Below are 22,932 nucleotides of genomic sequence, written 5' to 3' on the forward strand. Positions count from 1 at the left end.
CCCCAACATGGACGCCCGTTGAGGCGCGACAAAAATGTACCTTGCAATTCTCTGTCTCCCTGCAGGTCCCTCGGAGCTCAGCACGGTGCGCAGACATCAGTGGGGGGGCGGAGCCACAGAGTCGCACCGATTCTGCAAGTGCAGGGGGCCGGGGCTAAGTCAAATGAGAGAACGTCATGCCGGCAGCCCTGCGCGTGCGTGTTGGAGCGCGCGTGCACGCGCAGTAGCCCATAAACATCGGCACTCAGCCATTTTTAAAAGGAACTTGAAGAAAAGTGCTGATTTGTCTCATGGACCTCTGGAAAGGCTTGGGATTGAATTTGTGATTTTTTGGTGTCTGAAGGAGTGCTTTTAGCAGCACTGTTGGAGAAATCACCTGCTGAAATCAGTGAGTGCTGCTTTTCACTGCTAAACTTCCAGAACAGGTGCTGCATAGGTGCATGCAAAATAAGGACTGTGTGTTTTGAAAATTAAGAGTGTCAATTCAATACAGCAATGGAACCAACATCCACCAAGAACAAAGAATTTCTTGCATGAGGAAGTGGAGATATTAGTCAACATCATTGAGCAGAGATGGCAGGAGCTAGATACCAGCAACAGAGGTCGCATAAAAGTGCCACCTAAAGAAATGAAGAAACGCTGGAACCAAGTTGCAGAAGATTACTGCGCAGTTGTGCATACCATGAGATCTGGAAGCCAGTGTAAAAAGAAATGGCACGACCTTGGTCAAGTAGTTAGTAATATTTTCATTTTTTAATGTAATCGTAATTGTAATGTGACTATCTGCATGTCCCACCCTGCAGAAAGATGCACTCAGTAAAAAGTTATATTTTACTCTTTGCAGAAGAAATTAGCCCACAACAAAAGGGAAGCAACTCGAACAGGTGGAGGCACGCCCAATCTGCATTCACTGACACCCTTGGAACAGAGGGTAGCTGCCATGATGAGTCGTACATGGAGAAAAGCAATCAGTACAGCACAAGCTGGGCCCGCACACGAGGAAGAGGGCAAGTCCTGAAAATGCATCGTGGCCCTTCAAATCAACCTGCTGCCTGGCCTGCTATATGTGTGAGAGTACACATGCCACCCATCCTGCCCCCTCCCTTGCTGTTAAACGTTTGACTGTTCTGATGTATTTTGCAGAACATGATGATGAGGCTGCCAACCCTGAGGATCCTGAAGATACAGAACAAGAACCAGTACAATCAGGTGCAGACGATCCAGACTGGATGGCGGCGGCGATGACTGAAATGTCTACGGGGAGAGCTTCCAAATTAATATTTATGAGCCCCCATTAAGGGGCATCAGAGTTTCAACCCCTTGCATAGGTTCTGGTTCCACCTTCCATGGTTTTGATTCCGGGTCCCAGTGGTGCTGCTGGTGTAATGTAGCAGTTTACAGCCAGTGCACCACCGTCCGAGCCTGCACCTCCCACTCACATAGGTTCTGGTTCCACCTTCCATGGTTTTGATTCCGACGTTGCGTGTCCCAGTGGTGCTGGTGATATAATGGAGCAGTTTACACCCATTCACCCACCATCTCAGCCCACGGCTCACACTCAAGTGCTGCCGTCTGGAACACTGAGCGCCCTACCATCCCAGCCCACGCCTCTCTCTCTCTAGTACAGCCGTCTGGAACACCGAGCGTCCCACCGTCCCTGCCCGCGCCTCCCAGTGTAGTGGTACCGCAAGGCAGACCCAGGCAGAGGAGAAGGAGATTGGAGCTCTCCTGAGATGCAGCATGCAACAGATGCGGCTCAGGTTGTGGCTTTGGGTATGGAGACCAATGAGCTTACCCGATCACTCATCGGTAGCGTCAGTGCAGTGGGTGAAGAGGTGACGGTCCTGACGGGAGAAATAGCAGGAATGACACGGGAACTTAGGGAGGGAATGTCCGAGGGAGTGCAATCGACAGTACAGGCAGTCAGGGAGGGCATGCAAGTGGCAGCACAGGCCCTCATGGAGGTACCTGCTGCAATAAGGGCACACAGCCCCGCCAATCAAATTACATCCCCATGATGATGTGAACATTCACTGAGATGTGGATGAGAGATGGTTGCAGCCTTTCTTTGCTGCTTTTGTTCTTGTTCTTGATGTAGCTGTAGTAGCGTTTTTCAAATTGAAATTGTTTTGTAAGTTTTGTAACTTTACAACTTAAGTGATCTTCGGGTTTTTAAGTGATCTTATAGAGTAAATGCTCTCACCTTTTGTAACTTATTTAACTTTGCACCTAAAAAGTGATCTTGAAGTTTAAGTGATCTTAAGAGTGTAAGATTTTTCACATTGAAATTGTTTTGTACTTTACAAGTTTATAAGTGATCTTCAAGAGTCAAATTAAAAAATAAAATTTGATACAACAAATATTTTATTACACTGATGTTAACTTTTCAATAAAATATTTTTTCATTAAAACTGAATCATGTTCCGTTAACACGACACAACGAAGGAACAACTCCAAAGAATAAACATGTCCATGCGCAACAGTGGTCGCAGAGCCCTCAGTCATCAGTAGTTGAAGCATTCACAGATGAACTGCTGGTGCAGGGCTCGAGCAATCGTTAAAGGAGCACGATGGACGGCCCTCCTCCGACCTCATGCTCCGGCATCAGGCACTTGCACGCTTTCCCGATCGTCATCATCATCCATATCCTGCTCTTCCAAAATACTATCATCAGGCACTGGACCCTCACATGGGTCTTCTGGTTCCACTACCAGCTCCTGCTGCCTCATGATGGCTAAATATGGAGCATGCAGCACACAAAAGTGAAGTGACCGACAATCTGAGGAGAGTATTGCAAGTGGCCTCCAGAATGGTCCAGGCATCGGAAACGCTGTTTCAATATGCCAATGGTCCTCTCAATGATGCTGCTCGTTGCAATGTGTGCCATGTTATATTGACGGTCAGCTTCCGTCCATGTCACGCGTAGGGGCGTCATGAGCCAGGTGGTCAGGCCGTACCCTTTGTCTCCCAGTAGCCAGCTCTGCCCTCTGGCTGCTGCTCAAACATGTCAGATATAACGCTGTCACGTAGGATGAACGCATCATGGGTGCTGCCAGGTTATCTCGCATCAACTGACATGATACGCTGCTTGTCATCACACACGAGCTGCCCATTGATGGAGTGGAAACCTTTTCTATTCCTGTACTGCTCGAAATCCTCCACAGGTGCTCGCAAGGCTATGTGGGTACAATCAATGCAGCCCTGTACCTTTGGGAAGCCAGCAATCCTGAAGAAGCCCACAGACCTCTCATGGATCGCTTGTGTGGTCATTGGGAAATTGATGAAGTCATTTCTCCGCGCATACAGTGCAGCTGTGACCTGGTAAACGCAGGCATGTATTGCACGTTGAGAGAAAGTGCACACATCTCCAGTTGTAGCCTGAAACGATCCCGAGGCATAGAAGGCAAGTGCAGCTGTTACCTTCACTTCAACAGACAAGGCAGTTGGGCGTTCTGCTTCTGGGCTGCAAATCTGCTCTCAGCATATCACAGATCTCAACGACAACTTCCCTGCGGAAACGCAGCCTTTTGACACAATCAGCCTCGCTCATGTCCAGGTACGAGTGCCTGGCTCGATATTGCTGACGTGGGTAAGGTCTCCTGCCCATCAGCCTACAGGCTATGACGTTCCAGGTGCGGTGAGCTCTAATCAATTCTTTCCTATGCAGTGAATTGCTGGCGAACCATTGCATAATCTGTGGTGTTGACAATGCAGCACCCATTCTGCAATTACAAATTTAAGTTTCAAACTGGCTATCTGGCTGCCTCTCCCTGTCCCCTGGCCGATTGGCCTCAGCTTCCCTCGCAGCTCGAAGGCTGCTTGCTGTGTCTTCGGCTGCCGTCAGCCACTGCCGCCGCCCCTATCCCGTGGCCGAATAGCCTCAGTTACCCTCGCAGCTCGAAGGCTGCTTGCTGTTTCTTTGGCCACCGTCAGCCACTGCTGCTGCCCCTATCCCGTGGCTGAATGGCCTCAGTTACCCTCACAGCTCGAAGGCTGCTTGCTGTTTCTTCAGCTGCCGTCGAGCCACTGACGCTGCTCCTGTCTCCTACATGGAAGGCCTGCCTGAAGCACTGCAGCTCGAAGGCTTCTGCTGCTTCTCACAGGTAGGAATAATCAATATTTTGTATTTGCTTTGTTTATAATTTTTTATTCAGGATGGCTCTTTATTTGTATAAGTAAGACTGTTGAATGTCGTAGAATTTAATGACTTCCCTTCCCTCCCCCTCCCCCTCCCCCTCCCCCCCGCCTCGTTCCCTACGCCTGATTTGTAACCGACGCCTGATTTCTAAAGTGTAGGCAAGGTTTTTCTGAGCGTACAAAAATCTACACTTACTCCATTCTAAGTTAGTTTAGAGTAAGTTTTCACTGCCTAAACTTTCAAAACAGGCGTAAGTGGCCGGACATGCCCCCTTTTGAAAAAAAAAATCTGTTCCAAAATGAAGCTGTTCTAACTGACTAGAACTGGAGCAAACTAAATGCCGAGAATTGCAAGTTCTAAGCTACTCCATTCTAAACTAGTTGCTCCAAAAAAATAGGAGCAACTCAGACCGAAACTTGACCCCAGAGAATTGTAAATGGCTTACAACACCATTACAGATATATTTGAAAATATTGCTCAGAACTGAGCAAACCCATAGGACTTCAGTTACTGTTTAATGGGCTGTCTAAATTAGGCGTCTAGACTATAAAATATTAAAATATTCTACTGCTGTAATACTTACATAGCAAATTGCAGCCAACTCCTGTCTAGCATTGGTTTCATCGAGCAATCCAATTGCTTTAGCAGGATTGACTCCATTATCATAGATTGTAAACTTAGTCCCCATTAAATTTGACCTAATGGAAAAGAAAATCAATACAATAATGAACAATCGTCCGCAACAATCACAAAGGCAAAGGTGATCTAATATTCTGAAATGAGCAAACATGGGGAATCCTGCTATTATGCTTGCACCAGTAAAAAAAATAATTATATAACAAGTAACATATGATGACATTGTTAGCCTTTATGCAATACTCCATAATGTCCATTTAAAAATCATTGTGAATTGCAGTTATCAGCCTGCTCTCGCTTCCTGACCAGTAATTTGAAATCAGCTTCACCACGGTAATTTGAAATCAGCATGTTTATTTATTTTTATTTGATGGCTAAGTTACAAAGTATTTACAGCACAGAAACAGGCCATTCGGCCCAACAGCTCCATGCCAGTGTAGGAATAGCAAAATGAAGAAAAACTTTAAACCAGGATCGCAAACCTGCAGCCCTCCAAAGCCAGACAAATTATTCCTATTTGTGCTTGGTTTCTTTTTGCTGCTTTACCTTGTTTGAAATTTGAGTCTGATGGTTTGGAAAGACTGATTTTGGTGCGGTTACCTTATTGGAGGATAAGTCCTAAACCGAAACACCAAGAGCTGTTAGAACCAGTATGTTGAGACATATGCAAATAAATGGGAATATGGATTAAGCTTTAGATGTGGCACCCAAGGCTCCATGTTACAATTCTGTGCAGCTCTTTTTAGAGAAAGGATATCCCTGTGTTAAACGATTCATTACTGAAATTCTCAACTGTTTTGAGCTCAGTTTACATGTCTGATTTTCCACGATTAATAGATTCCTTCCCTGTTTCAGGTTCTGATGAGACCTGTTCTACCTCTGCAGAACTGCAACAAGTAATATCTGCAGGGATCCAGAGCAATATCAGAGAAATTACGCAGAATTTGCTCCCCTCAAAGCTACTTACTTGCAGAGATTAAGAACATTCAGAATATTGCATAGATCATTGCTGACCATTTAGACATGTAGTTATCATGTACTTTGGGCAACAATGAGCAGTGAGGAAGTTTTTGTTGCAAAGGGGCAATGTGCTCACTGCCAAAATCAACAGCCTGTTTAATAGGATTCGTCACAACAATGCACACCTTTTTGGAATCCTAAAGGATGCTTTAGGATACTGCCATTTAATCAGCATATCCCAAAAAACGATTTAATTTGATTGGAGTATATTCTCTTGATTACTGAGTTCATTGTACTCTTGTCCTTGAAGCCTATGCAATGGAATCATCCTTTGGCAATAGTGCTAAGGTTTCCTGCTACACCTGTTTTAGGTAATAAAGATGAAGCTTGTTGGTGCTGTTGAATGGAACACTTTTCCACTTCTAATGTTCAGGTGAAGTACAGGTTGGTAAAAGTAAATCTCCAGTTATATTTCTCCATCAAGCCTTCCCAAGGCAAGGATTGTGCAAGTGACATACAAGATAAACCTTTCTTAATCCAGCCCAAAAATGTCCCTTCAGCCAAACCCAAGATCACACCTTACTTATATTAGTGTAGCATTTCCATTTCCTACACCATCCTTTCTTATAGCATCGCTGAGTAAGATTATCAATTTTATAACCATTTTTTTCCATTTTATGGGCACTGAGAAATTGGTTTTGACTGTCACTATCAAACAGACGAGTGTGACGTTCATCCCATCAATTTGGCTTACACTGGAACCAAAGTCTCGGGTAAAAGGACACTGCACAAACCCACTGCATCGCCATGCCCTTCAAAGGCCTATCCAGAATGAAAGTATTGAACTGGATTGGTACCTGCTTAGCAATTCATCAATTGACATTATTTATAAACTAACGACTGAAGATAAATTGAAGTCATCAATGTGTGATGGATATACCAGAAAACCCAGTACATTGACTGCACCAATGTAACATTCATACACAAATTTATGCCACCCCAGCAACATTAATCATGCTAGCATACAAGTCGTATACCAAAGTTTGCAGCTTATAAAATCCTTTAGCGTGTGTACAGGACTTTATAAAAGATAGTTTGTACTTTACCATATCAAATTGTACTTACCTTAATTTCCCTACGTAGCTTTCAGCTTCTCGTGACAAGTCTGTAGCATCAACAGATATCAGATAATTGGAAGTTTTACTCTTTTTCCTTTTTCTTCCAGCTAACAAAAATAACTGTGGAAAAACAATGCAATAACATTTTCAGAGTTCTGTTCTTCCCATCAGTTAGTTCCTCCTCTCTAACTTTCTCCAGGTCACAGCAGCCCAGGAGGAAATTCTTCTATCTTTATCTTGAAAATGTGTTTGGTTATTCATGTGTTCATCAAGGTGAAGAATTCTGTGCTACAGAAGAGAACACTTCATACTAATGGCATTCAGGATTAACCTTCCAAATATACACTGGTGGCAGGTGAGGTTCCTCACAGCAAGCATATATTTGGAAAGTTAATTCCTTTATATCTGTAGTGCCAAATTCAATTCAAAACACGACGACACTTGTACGGTGCCGTTGTGCCCTCGTCTGTTATTTATTTTGCTGGACCTTCACCATAGAGATGTAGCTCCTTTGATCTGCATCTCAAAAAAGCTTAATCAAAATTACAGTTCCATTGGCTACACCATCTAACCTTATGTCGGAGTGAAATTGCCAATTATGTACCCATGTGTGTGCAATGTAGACAGCTTGTGCTATGGATCCCTGTCTGTATAGAAACTGAGTTGAGACAGCCTGAACATATGCCTCATAGGATCCTTTGAGCTTGGCAAAGAGAGCAGACTTTCTTCAGTCAATCTTGATAGGAATTGAACCCCGATTCCAGAAATGAAAGGACATGATTTATGCCACTTTCTCAGACAGAGAACACCATCATCCTCTGCACCTGATTGCACCCACTAAACTCAAAGTGAGGTGTTCTAAACCAATGTACTGCCTTGTCCATCTGAAATTGCGAATGTATTCCCTTTTTACTTCCCCCCTTCCATCACAATCACAGGGAAACCTCAATACAAATTTATTTATGAATGGGTTACAAGCTATCCTTATTTTCAAATGGAGACTCACATGTTTAGGCACACAATATACCTTTACTAGAACGACTCAAAGTTTTTCCCCTCTGATAGAGAATTCAAGCAGACTGCAAAGTTGAGAAAACACAGACCCCAGCCTACGTGAGAGATAGCACGATGCCTTAAGCATCAACTTGACATTTCAGGACTTTAGGCTGGAAGCCAATTATGGGTGAACAACACAGAGGGCCCAAGTTTCCACATGATTTGCGCCTGATTTTTAGGAGCAACTGGTGGAGAACGGACTATCTTAGAAATCGCAATTCTCCACATTTTTTTTTCTGCAGTTCTAGTCAGGTAGAACAGTTCTACTTTGGAACAGAATTTTTTCTTCATAAGGGGGCGTGTCCGGCCACTGACGCCTGATTTCAAAGTTTCCACAGTGAAAACGTACTCCAAACTAACTTAGAATGGAGCAAGTGAAGATTTTTGTAGAACTGAAAAAACCTGTTCTACACATTAAAAAATCAGGCGCAGGTTACAAATTAGGCGTCCAGAAGGAGGTTGGGGGGGGGGGGGGAAAGGAAGTCATTAAATTCTATAATAAATCCTTATTTATATTTATACAAATAAATCCAACCTGAATAAACATTTATAAGCAAAGAAAAGATTAAATAAACCATCTTCCGACCTGTGTGAAAGTGCTTCAGGCGGACCGAAGGCTGAACGGGCCGGCCCGAGACTTCGGGCAGGGCCCGTCCCCAGCACCAGATTTACAGGTAGGTGGCATTGGGTTGGGTTGGGTCGGGGAGGTTCGGTTCGGTTCGGTTCGGCGGGGGGTGGGGGGGAGGTCAGGTCGGATCCAGTCCGGGAGCGGGAGTCGGGTCGTGTTGGGAGCGCGGGTCGGGTCGGGTCCAGTCAGGGAAGTGGCGAGCGGGAACAGGAGCGCGGGTCGGGTCGGGTCGAGTCGGCGGGGGGGGGGGGGGGGGCGGAGTGGGAACAGGAGCGCGGGTTGGGTCCAGTCGGGGGGGCGGAGCGGGAACAGGAGCGCGGGTCGGGTCGGGTCCAGTCGGCGGGGGGGTGGAGCGGGAACAGGAGCGCGGCTCGGGTTGGATCGGGTCCAGTCGGGGAGGCGGGGAGCGGGAACAGGAGCGCGGGTCGGGTCCAGTCGGGGGGGGGCGGGGAGCGGGAACAGGAGCGCAGGTCGGGTCGGGTCCAGTCGGGGGGGGGGGGGGGGGGGGGGATGGGGCGGCGGGTGTCGGGTCTGGTCGCGGGGGGGAAGCAGGAGCTGGCCGTGGGAGGAGCCTTATTCACGCAGCCCCAGTGAGGCCATTCTGCCAGGGCTAGGGGCTGCGTGCTTCGGGCCCCTCCCACACAGTTCGGCGCCTGGAGCTACTGCACTTGCGTGCCCACTGTAGCGCGCATGTGCAGAGGTCCCGGCACTGTTTTCAGCGCAGGGACCTGGCTCCGCCCCCCCCCCCACAGCTCGTGCTGGCTGCGCCGAGGGCAGAGGACCTGCAGGGAGATGGAGAATACGGAGTATTTTTTTAGGCGCACTTTGTGGCGCGAAAAACGGGCGTCCAGGTCGGGACTGCGTTGTTCTAGGCGCGTGTGGAAACTTGGGCCCAGACTGTTGGAATCGGTTGAGCCAATATGGTCAAAGGAGGCGAGCTTACTATTGTAAATTGATCCAGGTATAACTACAGCCATTTTAAGCCATGTGCTTCAGAACAAAGAGCTGGAACCCTGCCAAGGTTCTGTTGCTGCTGCTGGAATAAAGTTACTTTAAATCTACAACCGGAATTCGCATCTCATTGAGAATTAAGAGATCTAACACCCTCAGTCTTTCCATGCTTTTTCCAATCATTCAAGATCCATCTGGAGACAATTTAATTGCCCTTCTCAACAAAAAGCTCTCATTCCCCCAGAGTACTGAAATTTGAATTTAAACACTGGCAAACATCAATACTGTTGGAGGTGGTGAATTTTATTTTATTTTTTTTCTATTTAAATTTACAGCTACAGGTAAAAGCGAGGGTTGCCTCACCTTCTTCCCATCGTCCCGCTCAAGGTGCAGGAAGTAGGTCGGGTACAAACCGCGGTCCATCCCCTTTTTGTCCCGGGTGATCCTGCATTTGATGGTTATTCCCCGAGGGGCAGGCCTCAGTGCAAACTCCTCCAAGCTGTCTATCTCAATCAAGTTTAAGCCAGATCCAGGAGAAGAGAGTGAGGCAGCAACTGGTTCCTGCAAATTTAGAAGTAAAGAAAGATATAATCAATGTATCAAATCTGTGCAGCACTGCTGGGGCCGAGTCCAGAACCTTTTGCCAACAGAAACAGGACCACTGCAACTGAAATGTCACTGGACCAGTGAATTGTTGCTCCTGTCATAGCAACTGGCTCAAATCTTTAATTAATGGCTTGTTATTCTGTCTTTGTTGTGGAAACTGCCCCAATAACGTCTTACCTCACTACACCAGAACACGTTTATTTTGCTTATTAACAATTCTGAGACACACTACTAATTTCTTCTACGCAGTATTCCTTCCCCTACGCTTGAAGGTTCTATTATGGTGCCAGTGGCATTCTGATATTTTGACTGTGAGCATTCTTCATGTGAGCTTAAATAGCTTCAACGAGGGAATCATAATGGAGTCCAAACCTGTATTTAATCAATCTACATACATGCATTTTCCAGCAAAAATGACTGGATATCATGAGTGAGAAGGCTGGCTGATTTTCTCCCCACTTCTAGACTAGGAGCCAAGGCAAATTGCAGTATCCCAACTGCTACTCCAGGTGAGATCAGCATAGATTGGGAATTGAACCCAAGACTTCTGATTTCTGTGGCTGAGTACTATACTGGGTGTTGCCTTTATCCTCTTGACCATCAGGGAGTCGAGACTGCCTATTTGTGTCAAATTAGGGGCAGTTTTGTATTGTGGAGCTGCACTCACTGAAACTAACTTGAGACAGAGATAATATTCGGAAACTGTGCTTAAAAGGAGTGCAGGCCAATGAATCAGAGCTACAGTGTATGGCCCAATCTTCAATCTACTCTCCCTTGGAGTGCACCTGCCAGTGAAGGTGCAGGATTGGCAAATTTGCCCATTCGTTGGCATGTTGCAAATTGTTTCTCGAGGGTAGAACAGCAGCTTGGGGAAACATGCCCTCTAAATTTTACCCCTCTCGATTCATATTTATGTAAAAAATTCACATTTATGTTTATATGAAAATATTTTTCTTCATCTCCTTTGTCTCTGAGGAAATTCTTGGCCTTTACTCAGACATCTCTGAAGAATTGAGTTGTGACGTTACTCAATATGGCATAGTGAGAACAAGCCTGTATCCTTCAGACTAAATTGCCTAAACTTATTTCATGTGGGACCATGATGGGCACTGAAGAGACACTTCCAACCCAACCTATCGGCTGGACTTAAATGCGGGTTCCAGAAATGAAAAAACTGTGACTGGAATGTTTACCTTGGAGTCGGGTTGCGTGTGTGCGTGCATAGCAGCTTGGGAACCCGAGGATGTGAACAGCGCGTTCTTTAGTGCGGTTTTTATTTAATGGCCCCAATCAAACCAGTCATGTGTGTTTCCCGGCCCAATTAAATGGAGCGGTCTGATGATGTCATCGATGACTCATTTCCCGCGCCGATAGTTAAAGCAGCCTTGCACGCATCTCATTTGAAGGTTGATGTAGGAGTGAATCAGTTGGCATCCAGAGGTCTGAATAGCGACATAAATCCGATTAAAATGTGTGGGTCATGGAGACACAAAGGCAGAGGGCAGCACCAACATTCAATGATGCCTCCCTCAATGTTCTAGTGCAGGCAACAAGAGCATGCAGGGAGGTCTGCTTCCCCGGTGATATACACAAAGACGACCCAAAGACACAAAAAGTGCATGGTTGGAGATCGCAGAGGAGGTCAGCAGCAGGAATGTGGTCAGAAGGATGTGGATCCAATGCAGGAAAAGATTCAATGATCGCATGAGCTCAGGAATGGCGAGTTCAATGCCACACTCACCTATATCCTGATGTGCCTGTCACCACAACCCCATCACTCTGCCTTCCCAAGCCGACTCCGGCACATCATTCCTCCCACCAACCTACCTTGCAGGTCCACCCTACCCTCGCTGTCTATGTACATACGCACGCCCCCATCTGACTAACCACCACTGACACTCACCTTTATCCTAATGCAATCATAGCAATTACTACCACCGATGGAGGTCATTTGGCAATGTCACGCAACTCCTTCTTTGTCACCCTCTACAGATGTAGCCAATCCATTTCTTACACTCATTCCATCACTCACTCAAAGTTCTCTTCTTTCCCTCCTTGCAGAAGAGGGCACACAACATTAGGGAGAGGCAGAGAACCAGAAGTGGCCCTCCAGTCTTCACTCAACTGAATCCAGCAGAGAAAGTGGCACCAGAGATCACTAGAGTTCCAGAGCTGCAGAGAGGCGAGAGAGAGCGTACGCGCAAGGTGCAGGCACGACAGAGAGAGTGGGGGCGCGCGGGGGGGGATGGGGTGAGGGAGGAAAGAGAGAGCGGGGGCGGGGAAAGAGAGAGCGGGGGCGGGAGAGCGCGGGGCAGGGGGAAGAGCGCGGGGGAGGGGGAGAGCGCGGAGGGGGGGAAGGGCGCGCGCAGGGAGGGGGAGGGCGTGCGCGGGGGGGGAGGGGAGGGCACGCGCGGGGGGGAGGGGAGGGCACGCGCGGGGGGGAGGGGAGGGCACGCGCGGGGGGGAGGGCGCGCGCGTGGGGGCGAGGGGGAAAGCACGGGCGAGGGGCAGAGCGAGCGCGAGATAGAAAGAGAGAGACAGGCAGACCGAGAGAGAGACAGGCAGAACAAGAGAGAGACAGAGAAAGACAGAGAAAAAGAGGGACACAGCAGCATTCCTGGTGACAGAATTACATCTCATACAGCCACATGGCATTGAACAGTCACTCATGTGGTGACTGATGTTAACAGCCAGTGAAATGTCATCATGTGCATAATGCTAACGTTACTCATTCTTATGCTAACACTTCTAATTCATCTCTTTACTCTCCCACAGATCCATCAACTGCACCCCCCCCACCAATGTTCAACCAGAGGAGGAAGATGACTCCTCAGAGGAAGCTGCAGCCTCTCAGAATGCACCGTTACCATCTATGAGATTATAGTATTGTCACCTGGTGTGTCTCACATCACAAGAGCAGATTGTTGAGAAATGGTCAAGGACAGGGACAGCATTGGAGACTCTTTGTTGGAGGGCGCAGGACATTCCAAGTTCTGCTGAGCTGCATGCCGATGCTGAGCCTCAGGGTCCATCAATAAGGAGGGTGATCTTGGAGGGGCAGCAACAATTGCATGAGGCTCTGGCAGCTTTTGCAGCTGCGATGTCTGCAAATGTGCAGAGAATGGAGGAGTCCATTTCAAACATAAGCACCACAATCTCGCAGACAATGGTGTGATGTGCTGTTCCATGGAGCAGCAAATGCACCAGTCACATGAGAACATGCTTTCTGTGGACAACAAATGGCAAACGCTCATAGACCTCATCTCGAGCAGGGATGTAAACGCAGACTTGGACATGGATTGCTATCAGGGCATTCATTGCTATCAGGGGCGTACGGGTGGCCCATGGGATGGATAATGGCAAGAGGGGACATGGAAGTGGGGGCTCTTCTCAAAGTGCTCCAACCTCTCCCTGGTTGCCTCCCTCTCAGTCAAAGCCCCACATGCTTCTCGAATCCCGATGGCCGAGTCTGCCCTGGAACAGTTGCAGTCTTTGGCAGGGGACCCTCACAGGTTCCAAAACCCAGAGGACATCTGCCAAAAGTGTCTAAGCAGTTGCAGCAGGGAAGTGAGCAGCCTGCCTCTACCTCTGCTGAAGCCACAGGGGTTGCACCTCATAGAAGCACATGGAAAAGAAAAAAGACACAAGAGTATGCACATGGGTGTATGACCTAGTGATAATTTCAGTTATATTTAATAGCACAGAAAACTGTATTTCTTTGTACCACTTTCCGGTGTTGTCCATTTTTGCCTGCTACCTGGGAAGAGGCCTTATCACTTGGAGTGAATGGTGAGAAATGACTCAACCTCGAGCAATGGGGGTTTGGGTGCAAGGAATGGCTTGGTCATTGTTGGGATGCTTTGTGGTCTTGTTGGAGGGGGGGTGGGAGGTGAGAGAAACTTAGTACAGCATGTGGCAGCCATATGGGTGCATTGGATAGAGTTAAGTAAATCTTGCCATTATGAGGCCATCCTGGGCAGCAATGTGCATCACTGCTGGTGCCATCTCCACCTCAAGTTTCTCCTCCTCGTCTTCCATTTGTTCCTCCACCTCTGAAGAGACAGTGCGTTCTGCACCTGGTTCCTCCTGCTGCTCCATCTGCACTGCTGCACTATGTTGTGCAGCGCGCAGTAAACAGCAATGATTCTGGAGACCCTGGCTGGTGCGTACTGAAGGGCTCCTCCAAATCTGTCAAGGCACCTGAAGTGCATCTTCAGCATGCCTACTGCTTGCTCTATGACACATTTGGTGGCTGTTATTATCACGCTCCTTGGCCTCAGTACTTGGCCTTCTCAAGGGTGTCATGAGCCATGTCTTCAGTGGATTGCCCATGTCTCCAAACAGGCAGCCGGTAAGCCTATTTGGAGGTGTGAAGAACTAAAGGAGGATTGACTGGCGCAGCACAAAAAAAGTCATGACAGCTGCCAGAGAGTCTAGTGTACTCATGCATGAAGATCTGTTTATGTTTGCAGACAAGCTGCACATTGAAGGAATGGAAGTCCTTGCGGTTCACAAACATTCCTGGGTGATGTGGGGGTGCCTTGATGGCCACGTGTGCAGTTGATGACCACCCTGCACCTGTAGGAAGCCAGCCAGAGTCGCAAAGCCAATCGCCCACTCAGTAACAATCAGTGGCAAAGTTGACATAATTGGCTGACTTGTCAAACATGGCATCAGTCACCTGGTGACTTTGACTGTCACTGGTAATGCATGTGTACCAGGTCCTCTGGGCAACAGGTATTGTTCCAGCAAGCTATAAATGTCTGACAACCTGGCGCGATAGCCTGAGCCTCCTAAAGCACTGCTGCTGAGTCATATCCAGGAAGCTCATCCTCTGCCTGTATACTCAGTGTTGGGAGTATTGCCTCCAGCGCGGTGCAGCCCTGTACTGACCTCCTCTCTCCTGTGGAGCATCAGGTCATTGAGAAGGCTGCTGTTCTGCCTGCTGCTGGGGATCATCTTGGTTCGATTCTGAGGTCCAAGGTGAGACAGCATAAGTGACACCCATACTGATGTAATAGTTGGCAGGTGTAGTGGAGATCAGAGGCCCACTCCCTCAATGTTCTGATAGTGACTAGTAATGTACTGAGAATGCACTAGAGGTTGCAAAAATGACCTGCAAACTGGTGAAAGTTAAATCTCTGCACAAAATGGAGTCAGCAAGAGCCTTTCAATTAGCCAAGTAATCAGGTGTAATGTGGCAGTGTGTGTGTTTGTCCCAGCTCTCAATGCACTCGCACAATGGCCACTAAGTTTCCGCCTCCTCTTCACAGGCGAGGTTCCCGAGGTACGTGAATCCCGTGCCCCAGAAGTTAAAGCCAAAAACTGCTGTCAAAACTGAGAGGGTTTCTCAACAAGCATTTAAGTACTTGAATGAGGTTGCCCGACTCTCCTGAGTGGATCCGTGGCACACCTCAAAACACGCCCGAGTTAAACACATGCAAGTTGGCGGGATCCCAATGCGTTGTCAATTTCCTCAAATTTAATTGCCGACCCTCCCCCAAACCCACATGCTCGACACCGGGGAAAATTCCAGCCTATTATCTAACATTTTATGCACTACTTTTGGGAAGATTCTTATTTTTACCCACTCATTTAGTCCAGTGCTAACTTCCAGAAATGTTACTTCAGGACAATATCTGGCATCTCAGTGGGCAGTGCTTTTTGACAACTATGCAACAGGCCATAGAACATGCCAGCTACACCTTCCTCTTGTTCTGGTTGGGAGATGAAACCCACTACTGCACAAAAGCACATCTTTTCCCTTAGCAGCCCGTAAACACATCTCTCCTTCGCATCAACCATTCCCTCTGCAACAGCTCAGAGACCAAACCACCTGCCCCACCCCAAACCATGACCCAGTTCCACAACATGACAGATTTTAATTCCACTCGAAAACTAAAAGTCTATCAGTAATGTGCATAGCAGCACAATGCCACAGAATAAAGGGACTAAAGTTTATGCTCATAACACCAGTGAATTCCTGAACTAAACCACGTTATCAAGGGAGTTGCTGAGTGGATGCTGGAAACTTCCCCAGAGAACGGGAACAACAGATATTTTTATATAAATAGGAAAGCGAAAGATGAACATTAGAGGCCAAGCTGACAATGCCAAAGTAACTCAGGAAGAGGCCTCGGAGTAGTTATCTATGCGCTCCCAATTTCATAAAATATTCTATGCAATGAAGAGGAGGTGCTATTAACACTGTGGACCGTTTTAAGCACCATCATAATTGTTTTACCATTTGCCTTCCCTGAGGGGACAACAAAGTTACTTTAAATTCAAACCCTTTAAGCATAATTAATCTCTCACCTTGTTTGATTGCTTGCTGGTGGCAGACGAGGGCCTTACATTTTCGTAACTCTGTGAGCCGGAAGTATTGTCATTCTCCTCATCATCATCATCTTCAAAGTTCATGCTTCCAGAGATTCCTGTATTTATAAGAAGTTTATTTACCTCCATATTTAAAGGTTTCATAAGTTATATTTAAATAGTGTTGCATGCACTGAAAAAATTAACAGATGACATGAAGACTTAATAATCATGTGTTGTCAAGTTAAGGGTCAAATACGGCTTTTGTCCAAAGGCAGCTAGATTGTTCATTAGGGCTGTCCAAAATGGCAGACATGATAAATGAATAGAGCTGCTCTGAAAGCTTGTACAATCTACTTCTCTGAATTTAAAAAAAAATTACATCATCATTTTTCCTTCTTGCCATTATTTTCTCTTCAGTGGTGTGCATTACAACTCTTCCTTAAACAATTGCAGGCCGAGGCACTCTGGCACGTCAACCTTTCTATAACCACTGCCGATCCTTCGCGGTAATCAGCTGACAAGAGGTACAATTCACTATGGTAACTGACCCATAGTGTTTTATCCTTTCTCATCCCAGCCCAAAGGACAGATTTTCGTACCTTTAAACATTTAGACCAATAACCACTGAACCTTATTTGAAGAGAGTTGGAATGCTGCAAACACTGACTTTTTTGCATTTGTTCCTGGGATGTGGGCATTGCTGACAAGGCCAGGATTTATTGCCCATCCCCAAATGCCCTTGATAAGGTTGTGGTAAGCCACCTTTTTAAACCTCTGCAGTCCTCATGGTGAAGGTACTCCCATAGTGCCGTGAGGGAGTTCTAGGATTTTAAGGCAGCAATGATGAAGGAATGGCGATATATTTCCAAGTCAGGCTGGTGTGTAACTTGGAGGGGAACTTGGAGGTGATGGTGTTCCCATTCGCCTGCTGCCCTTATCCTTCTAGGTGCTAGAGGTCCCAGGTTTGGGAGGTGTTCCCGAAGAAACCGTAGTGAGTTGCTACAGTGCATTTATAGATGGTACACCCTGCAGCCACGGTGCGCCGGTGGTGGACGGAGTGAATGTTGAAGGTGGTGGATGGGGTGCCAATCAAGCGAGCTGCTTTGTCCTGGATGGTGTTGAGCATCTGGAGTGTTGTTGAAGCTACACTTATCCAGAGAAGTGGAGAGCATGTATTCCATCATACTCCCACCTTGTAGATGGTAGAAAGGCTTTGGGGAGTGAGGAGGAGAGACACTTGCCGCAGAGTACACAGCCTCTGACCCGCTCTTGTTGCCACAGTATGTGTGGCTGGTGCAGTTAAGTTTCTGGTCAATGGTGACCCCCCAGGATATTGATGGTGGGGATGGACTGCTTCATTTTCTGACGAATTGCGAATGGAACTGAACACTGTGCAATCATCAGTGAACATTCCCACTTCTCACCTTATGATGGAGGAAAGGCCATTGATGAAGCAGCTAAAGATGGTTGGGCCTAGGACACTGCCCTGAGGAACTCCTGCAGTGATGTCCTGAGGCTGGGATGATTAATCTCCAACCATCACAACCATCTTCCTTTGTATGAAGTATGACTCCAGCCAGTGGAGCATTTTTCCCCAGATTCCCATTGACTTCAATTTTACCAGGGCACCTTGAAGTCACACTCGGTCAAATGCTGCCTTGATGTCAACGGCAGTCACTCTCACCTCACCTCTTAAATTCAGCTCTTTTGTCCATGTTTGAACACAGGCTGTAATGAGGTCTGGAGTCGAGTGGTTCTGGCGGAACCCAAACTGAGCATCAGTGAGTAGGTTATTAGTGAGTAAGTGCCGCTTGATAGCACGGTCAATTACACCTTCCATCACTTTGCTGATGATTGAGAATAGACTGATGGGGCAGTAATTGGCCAGATTGGATTTGTCCTGCTTTCGATGGACAGGATGTACCTGGGCAGTTTTCCCACATTGTCGGGTAGATGCCAGTGTTGTAGCTGTACTGGAAGAGCTTGGCTAGAGGCTAGTTCTGAAGCACAAGACTTCAGCACAACAGCCAGGATGTTGTCAGGGCACATAGCTTTTGCTGTATCCAATGTGCTCAGCTGTTTCTTGATATCACATGGAATGAATCAAATTGGCTGAAGACTGGCTTATGTGATGGTGGGGACCTCAGGAAGTCGATTGATATGGATCATCCACTCAGCACTTCTGGCTAAAGATGGTTGCAAATGCTTCATCCTTGTCTTTTGTGTGCTGGGCTCCGCCATCATTGAGGTTGAGGATATTCATGGAGCCTCCTCCTCCAGTTAGTTGTTTTATTGTCCACCACCATTCACAACTGGGTGTGGTAGGACTGCAGAGCTTTGATTTGATCCGTTGATTGTGGGATTGCTTAGCTTTGTTTATAGCATGCTGTTACCACTGTTTAGCATGCATAGAGTCCTGTGTTGCACCTTCCCCAGGTTGGTACCTCATTTTTTAGGTACGTCTGGTGCTGCTCCTGGCATGCTCTTCTGCACTCCTTATTGAACCAAGGTTGATCCCCTGGCTTGATGGTAATGGTAGAGTGAGGGGCTATGCCAGGCCATGAGGTTACAGATTGTGATGGAATACAATTCTGCTGCTGCTGATGGCCCACAGCGCCTCATGGATGCTCAGTTTTGAGCTGCTAGATCTGTTCTGAATCTATCTAATTTAGCACCATGGTAGTTCCACACAACACGATGGAGGGTGTCTTCTGTATGAAGATGGGACTTCACCTGCACAAGGACTGTGCAGTGATCATTGCTACCAATGCTGTAATGGACAGATGCATCTGCGACAGGTAGATTGGTGAGGGCGAGGTCAAGTAGTTTTTTCCTTCGTGTTGGATTTTTCATCATCTGCCGCAGGCCCAGTCTGGCAGCTATGTCCTTCAGAACTCAGCCAGTTCGGTCAGTAGTGGTGCTACAAAGCCACTCGGTGATTGACATTGAAGTCCTCCACCCAGAGTACATTCTGTGCCCTTGCTACCCTCAGTACTTCTTCTGGCTCATAACAGTTACTGATCATTTGAAGCCTGTTTTTTTAAAACATGAAAGAAATTCAAATTAACCAATGTAAATAAAATGGCAATGTAAAAAATGCAGAATGAATCCTTTCCAATAATTCAAATGAACTGACTTCACATTAAGGAGTAAATTATATTTGCAATTCAAATATTCTTGCTTCTTGATCGACAAGAATGCTTATCCTTGTGCATCTTAAAGTGATAGAGACCAGCATTGTCAAAGGCCCGGCAGTAGTTTGCCAAGCTATGCCCCAAATGGACCTGCATGCCATAGAGAAACCAAGGGCTAAACTTTCGAGTATTTACTGTTCAATTACTGCCCGATTTAGTGCCTGTTTTAGCGTTTTTAGGTTCATATGTAAATTCTTGTCCATATATCACCTGATTACCGCCGGCGGTATTTTCGGCTTCAAATCACCGTCAGCGGTATTTCCAGCTGCCCGCCCAGTACATGGCATCAATTTTCCATCAACAATGTCATGCGCAAGATCGCCCAGCGATTTTCCAAATTTTTTCTTATAATCGCCCAGAAAACCGCCCGCTATCAACATCACTGTGTAAAGGGTACACCTAAGTGTCCCTGGCACAGCGATGTGGGCACCATTTTGAAATCGGAGCAGCAGCTTTACTACATTGCAGGTTTAACTTCAATCAATTTTTTTGAGCATTTTGGGGCATTTTATTGTTGTTTTTGAGGAATATTTATATGATGGGTTTATAAAATATACTCTTTCATTTGAGGAGAGATGAGAGATTAATGAAATTTGACTAAATTTATAACAATATTCAGTAAGTTCACCTTTAATTCACCTTTTTAAAAAAAAATGGGGCCTGTAATTTCTGTACCAATGCAGGCTACTAATTTCAGGCTGCTGAGTGAATTTGGAAGAAGGTTTGTTGGAGAGCATTATGTGCCCATTCAAAGAGGTGGCAGACTGCTGAAAAGCAGGAGACCTTACTCACAACATATTTACAGGGATAAGCGATCATACGTGGACTTTTCAAAGAACACGTGTGTCAGAAGGCTGCGCTTCCGAAAGGAGGTCGTCCGTGAGATATGCCAGCTCATTAAGGGAGACCTGCAGCCGACCAGCACCATCAGAACCCCTCTGTCCGTTGAGGTTAAGGTGAGCGGCACTTTCATTCAATGCATCGGGCTCCTTTCAGATATCAGCTGGCGACATATGCTGCATTTGGCAGGTGACACAAGCGCTTTACACACAAAGGTTTGACTTTATAAACTTCCCAATGACCAGAGAGGCACAGAGTGAAAGGTTTTTTGTAACCGAAAGTGATTCCACTCCCTGAATGTGGTCGACAACAAGCTGCACGATCAAATAATCATGGCAGTAAATGCCAATTTTCCAGGGAGCATTCATGATGTGCACATCTTGCGTGAGAGCACTGTCTCCGATCTCTTTAAAAATCAGTCATAAGGTGAATGCTGGATGCTTGGTGATAAAGGATACGGCCTCGCCACCTGGCTCTTGACCCCCTCCGTAAACCACAGACAGGAGCCGAGCATCGCTACAATCAAAGCCATATAGCCACACGCAATATAGTCAAAAAGACAATTAGATTGCTGAAGCAGCGCTTCAGATGCTTGGACCACTCTGGAGGCAACTTACAATACCATCCGGAGTAGGTCACAGAGTTCATTGTGGTGTGTTGCATGACACATAACTTTGCAATTAGAAGGGGGCAGGAAATGCCGCAGGGGACTGCCGGTCCCCCTCAGGACATAGTGGACGAGCCAGTTAGAGAAGTGGAAGAGGAAGGTGAGAAACAGAAGGTCGATGAAACCATGAAACTAGCCACTCCAGCGCTGCTGGAGAAGACCTGCAGCACTTACACAGCAGCCAGACTGTTACATCAGCAGCTCATAAATGAACACTTTGCTCGAATGGGTACAAGTTCAGTTAAAATGTCCATAGTTTGTAACCCTTACATTGATTGTATTGATTGTTGACCCCTCATTTATCACTGCAATCCACACCGCCGCCTCCTTCGAATGGCGCGCTGATTGCGATGCTACCTCTTGTGCAAGTGCACCAATTGCCTCAAGGAGCGGAGTTGTCGACCTATGTCGACGCTCACACTAGTCAGCGCAGCCATGTCCATCTGTGTGGCTGCCTTTCTTGCTGCACGGAAGTCATTCCGAAGTAGCCTCCTTGGATTACACACTGGGGGGTATAACACTCGGTGTGCACTGCTGCACAACGCTTGGTCCGGCCACTTCCTCGGAGGCGAATCCGTGAAAAATTGATTCGACTGAGGAAGAGGTGGTCATAGGCATGAGGGACCCTTCAATGGACTGTAGCACCTCCTCGATGGCTACTTCCTGCGATGGGTCGACCATTAGGTATACTTGAGTAAGGTCATCCTCCTGTTCCTGCTCCTCTGTAAACACTACTATGTGCTCCTCTTCAGCTATAAAACAAGACAGAATAGGTCAGCAGAAGGGCAAGGAAGTGAGGGAAGGTGGGGGAGTGGGAGTGGGAGAGCGAGGGAGGGAGGGAGGGAGGGAGGGTGAAGGTTACATTTTATAACTTAGTGTGCATGAATATGAGGAGGCACAACATTACTGCATTATATTTCACCAATATACACTACATGAAATGAACATGTACAGAATTTACTGAGACTGCATGGCATTCTCATAATATTTCATAATGGTACTAGCTTTAGAGTGCAGTATAATTTATGCATTATGCACATCCCGGGGTTCATGCGATACTCACGGCGCGCCACTACCGAATCAGCACTACCACGAGTGGCTGAGCGATCATGCGCCTCAGTGAGGGCTCTGGTCGCTTCTCAAGGTCGCTCAGCTCCTGAAGCTCTGCTAGCCCTCCTTCAATTAAAAGCGATTTTTTTCTTAAAATACGACAAAACCATTGTTTAATATAATTGCTCAAGTAATAGTAAGCACCCCCAATGCTTTTCAACACTGCCCCAGTAAGACACCTTCACCTTCCAAGTTATGCATGATAAACACATCTTATTAAAAAGCAAAACAATATAATAACATCGTTTATAGTAACTCCAAATTTGGCAATATTAAGAAATGCACAGTATGGCACTTTCAAATTTTAATGAATTAATCACTGAATTATTAAATTTATTAAAGTTTTTACTTACTCTTGCGACCGAAACAATGTCGTTCCAGCGCTTTCTGCACAGGACTGGCCCCCGTCGGATCTGGGTGACCAAGGACACCGCCTCGGTAATTTCTGCCCATGTTCGCTGATATACTTGAGGGCTGGGCTTGCCACAACCACCCCGGGTCAATCGGTCCCAGCACGCTTCCACTTCGTACATAGAGCAGCTTGTGCTTCCATTGAAAAGCGCTAGGCCCGTTTCCTCCCTCCAACGGTCACCTTGAGCTCCACCTCCATCACGACTGTGAAACCGCGGTCCATTTTAATTTTAATTAGATAAGTTGTCAAATGTACTGAAGTCTACTCTTTTTTCACAGCCCTCCCTTACTCACGCATG

The 22,932-nt window shown here is 46.7% G+C and overlaps 1 protein-coding gene across 4 annotated transcripts in view; it reads right to left on the reverse strand.

Moving 5' to 3' along the window:
• The window catches only part of LOC139280770 (tubby-related protein 3-like), a 161,277-nt gene that overhangs the window by 13,277 nt on the left and 125,068 nt on the right, over nt 1-22,932 (reverse strand). For all 4 annotated transcript variants that reach the window (XM_070900455.1, XM_070900454.1, XM_070900453.1 and 1 more), the window contains 4 exons: nt 16,409-16,527; nt 9,851-10,048; nt 6,860-6,972; nt 4,722-4,836 (listed from right to left, as the gene is read on the reverse strand). In XM_070900455.1, the coding sequence (XP_070756556.1) occupies nt 4,722-4,836; nt 6,860-6,972; nt 9,851-10,048; nt 16,409-16,527 (545 nt within the window). The remainder of the gene's footprint in view (nt 1-4,721; nt 4,837-6,859; nt 6,973-9,850; nt 10,049-16,408; nt 16,528-22,932) is intronic.

This window comes from Pristiophorus japonicus, chromosome 15 (genome assembly GCF_044704955.1).
Source record: "Pristiophorus japonicus isolate sPriJap1 chromosome 15, sPriJap1.hap1, whole genome shotgun sequence".
Classification (NCBI taxonomy): domain Eukaryota; kingdom Metazoa; phylum Chordata; class Chondrichthyes; family Pristiophoridae; genus Pristiophorus; species Pristiophorus japonicus.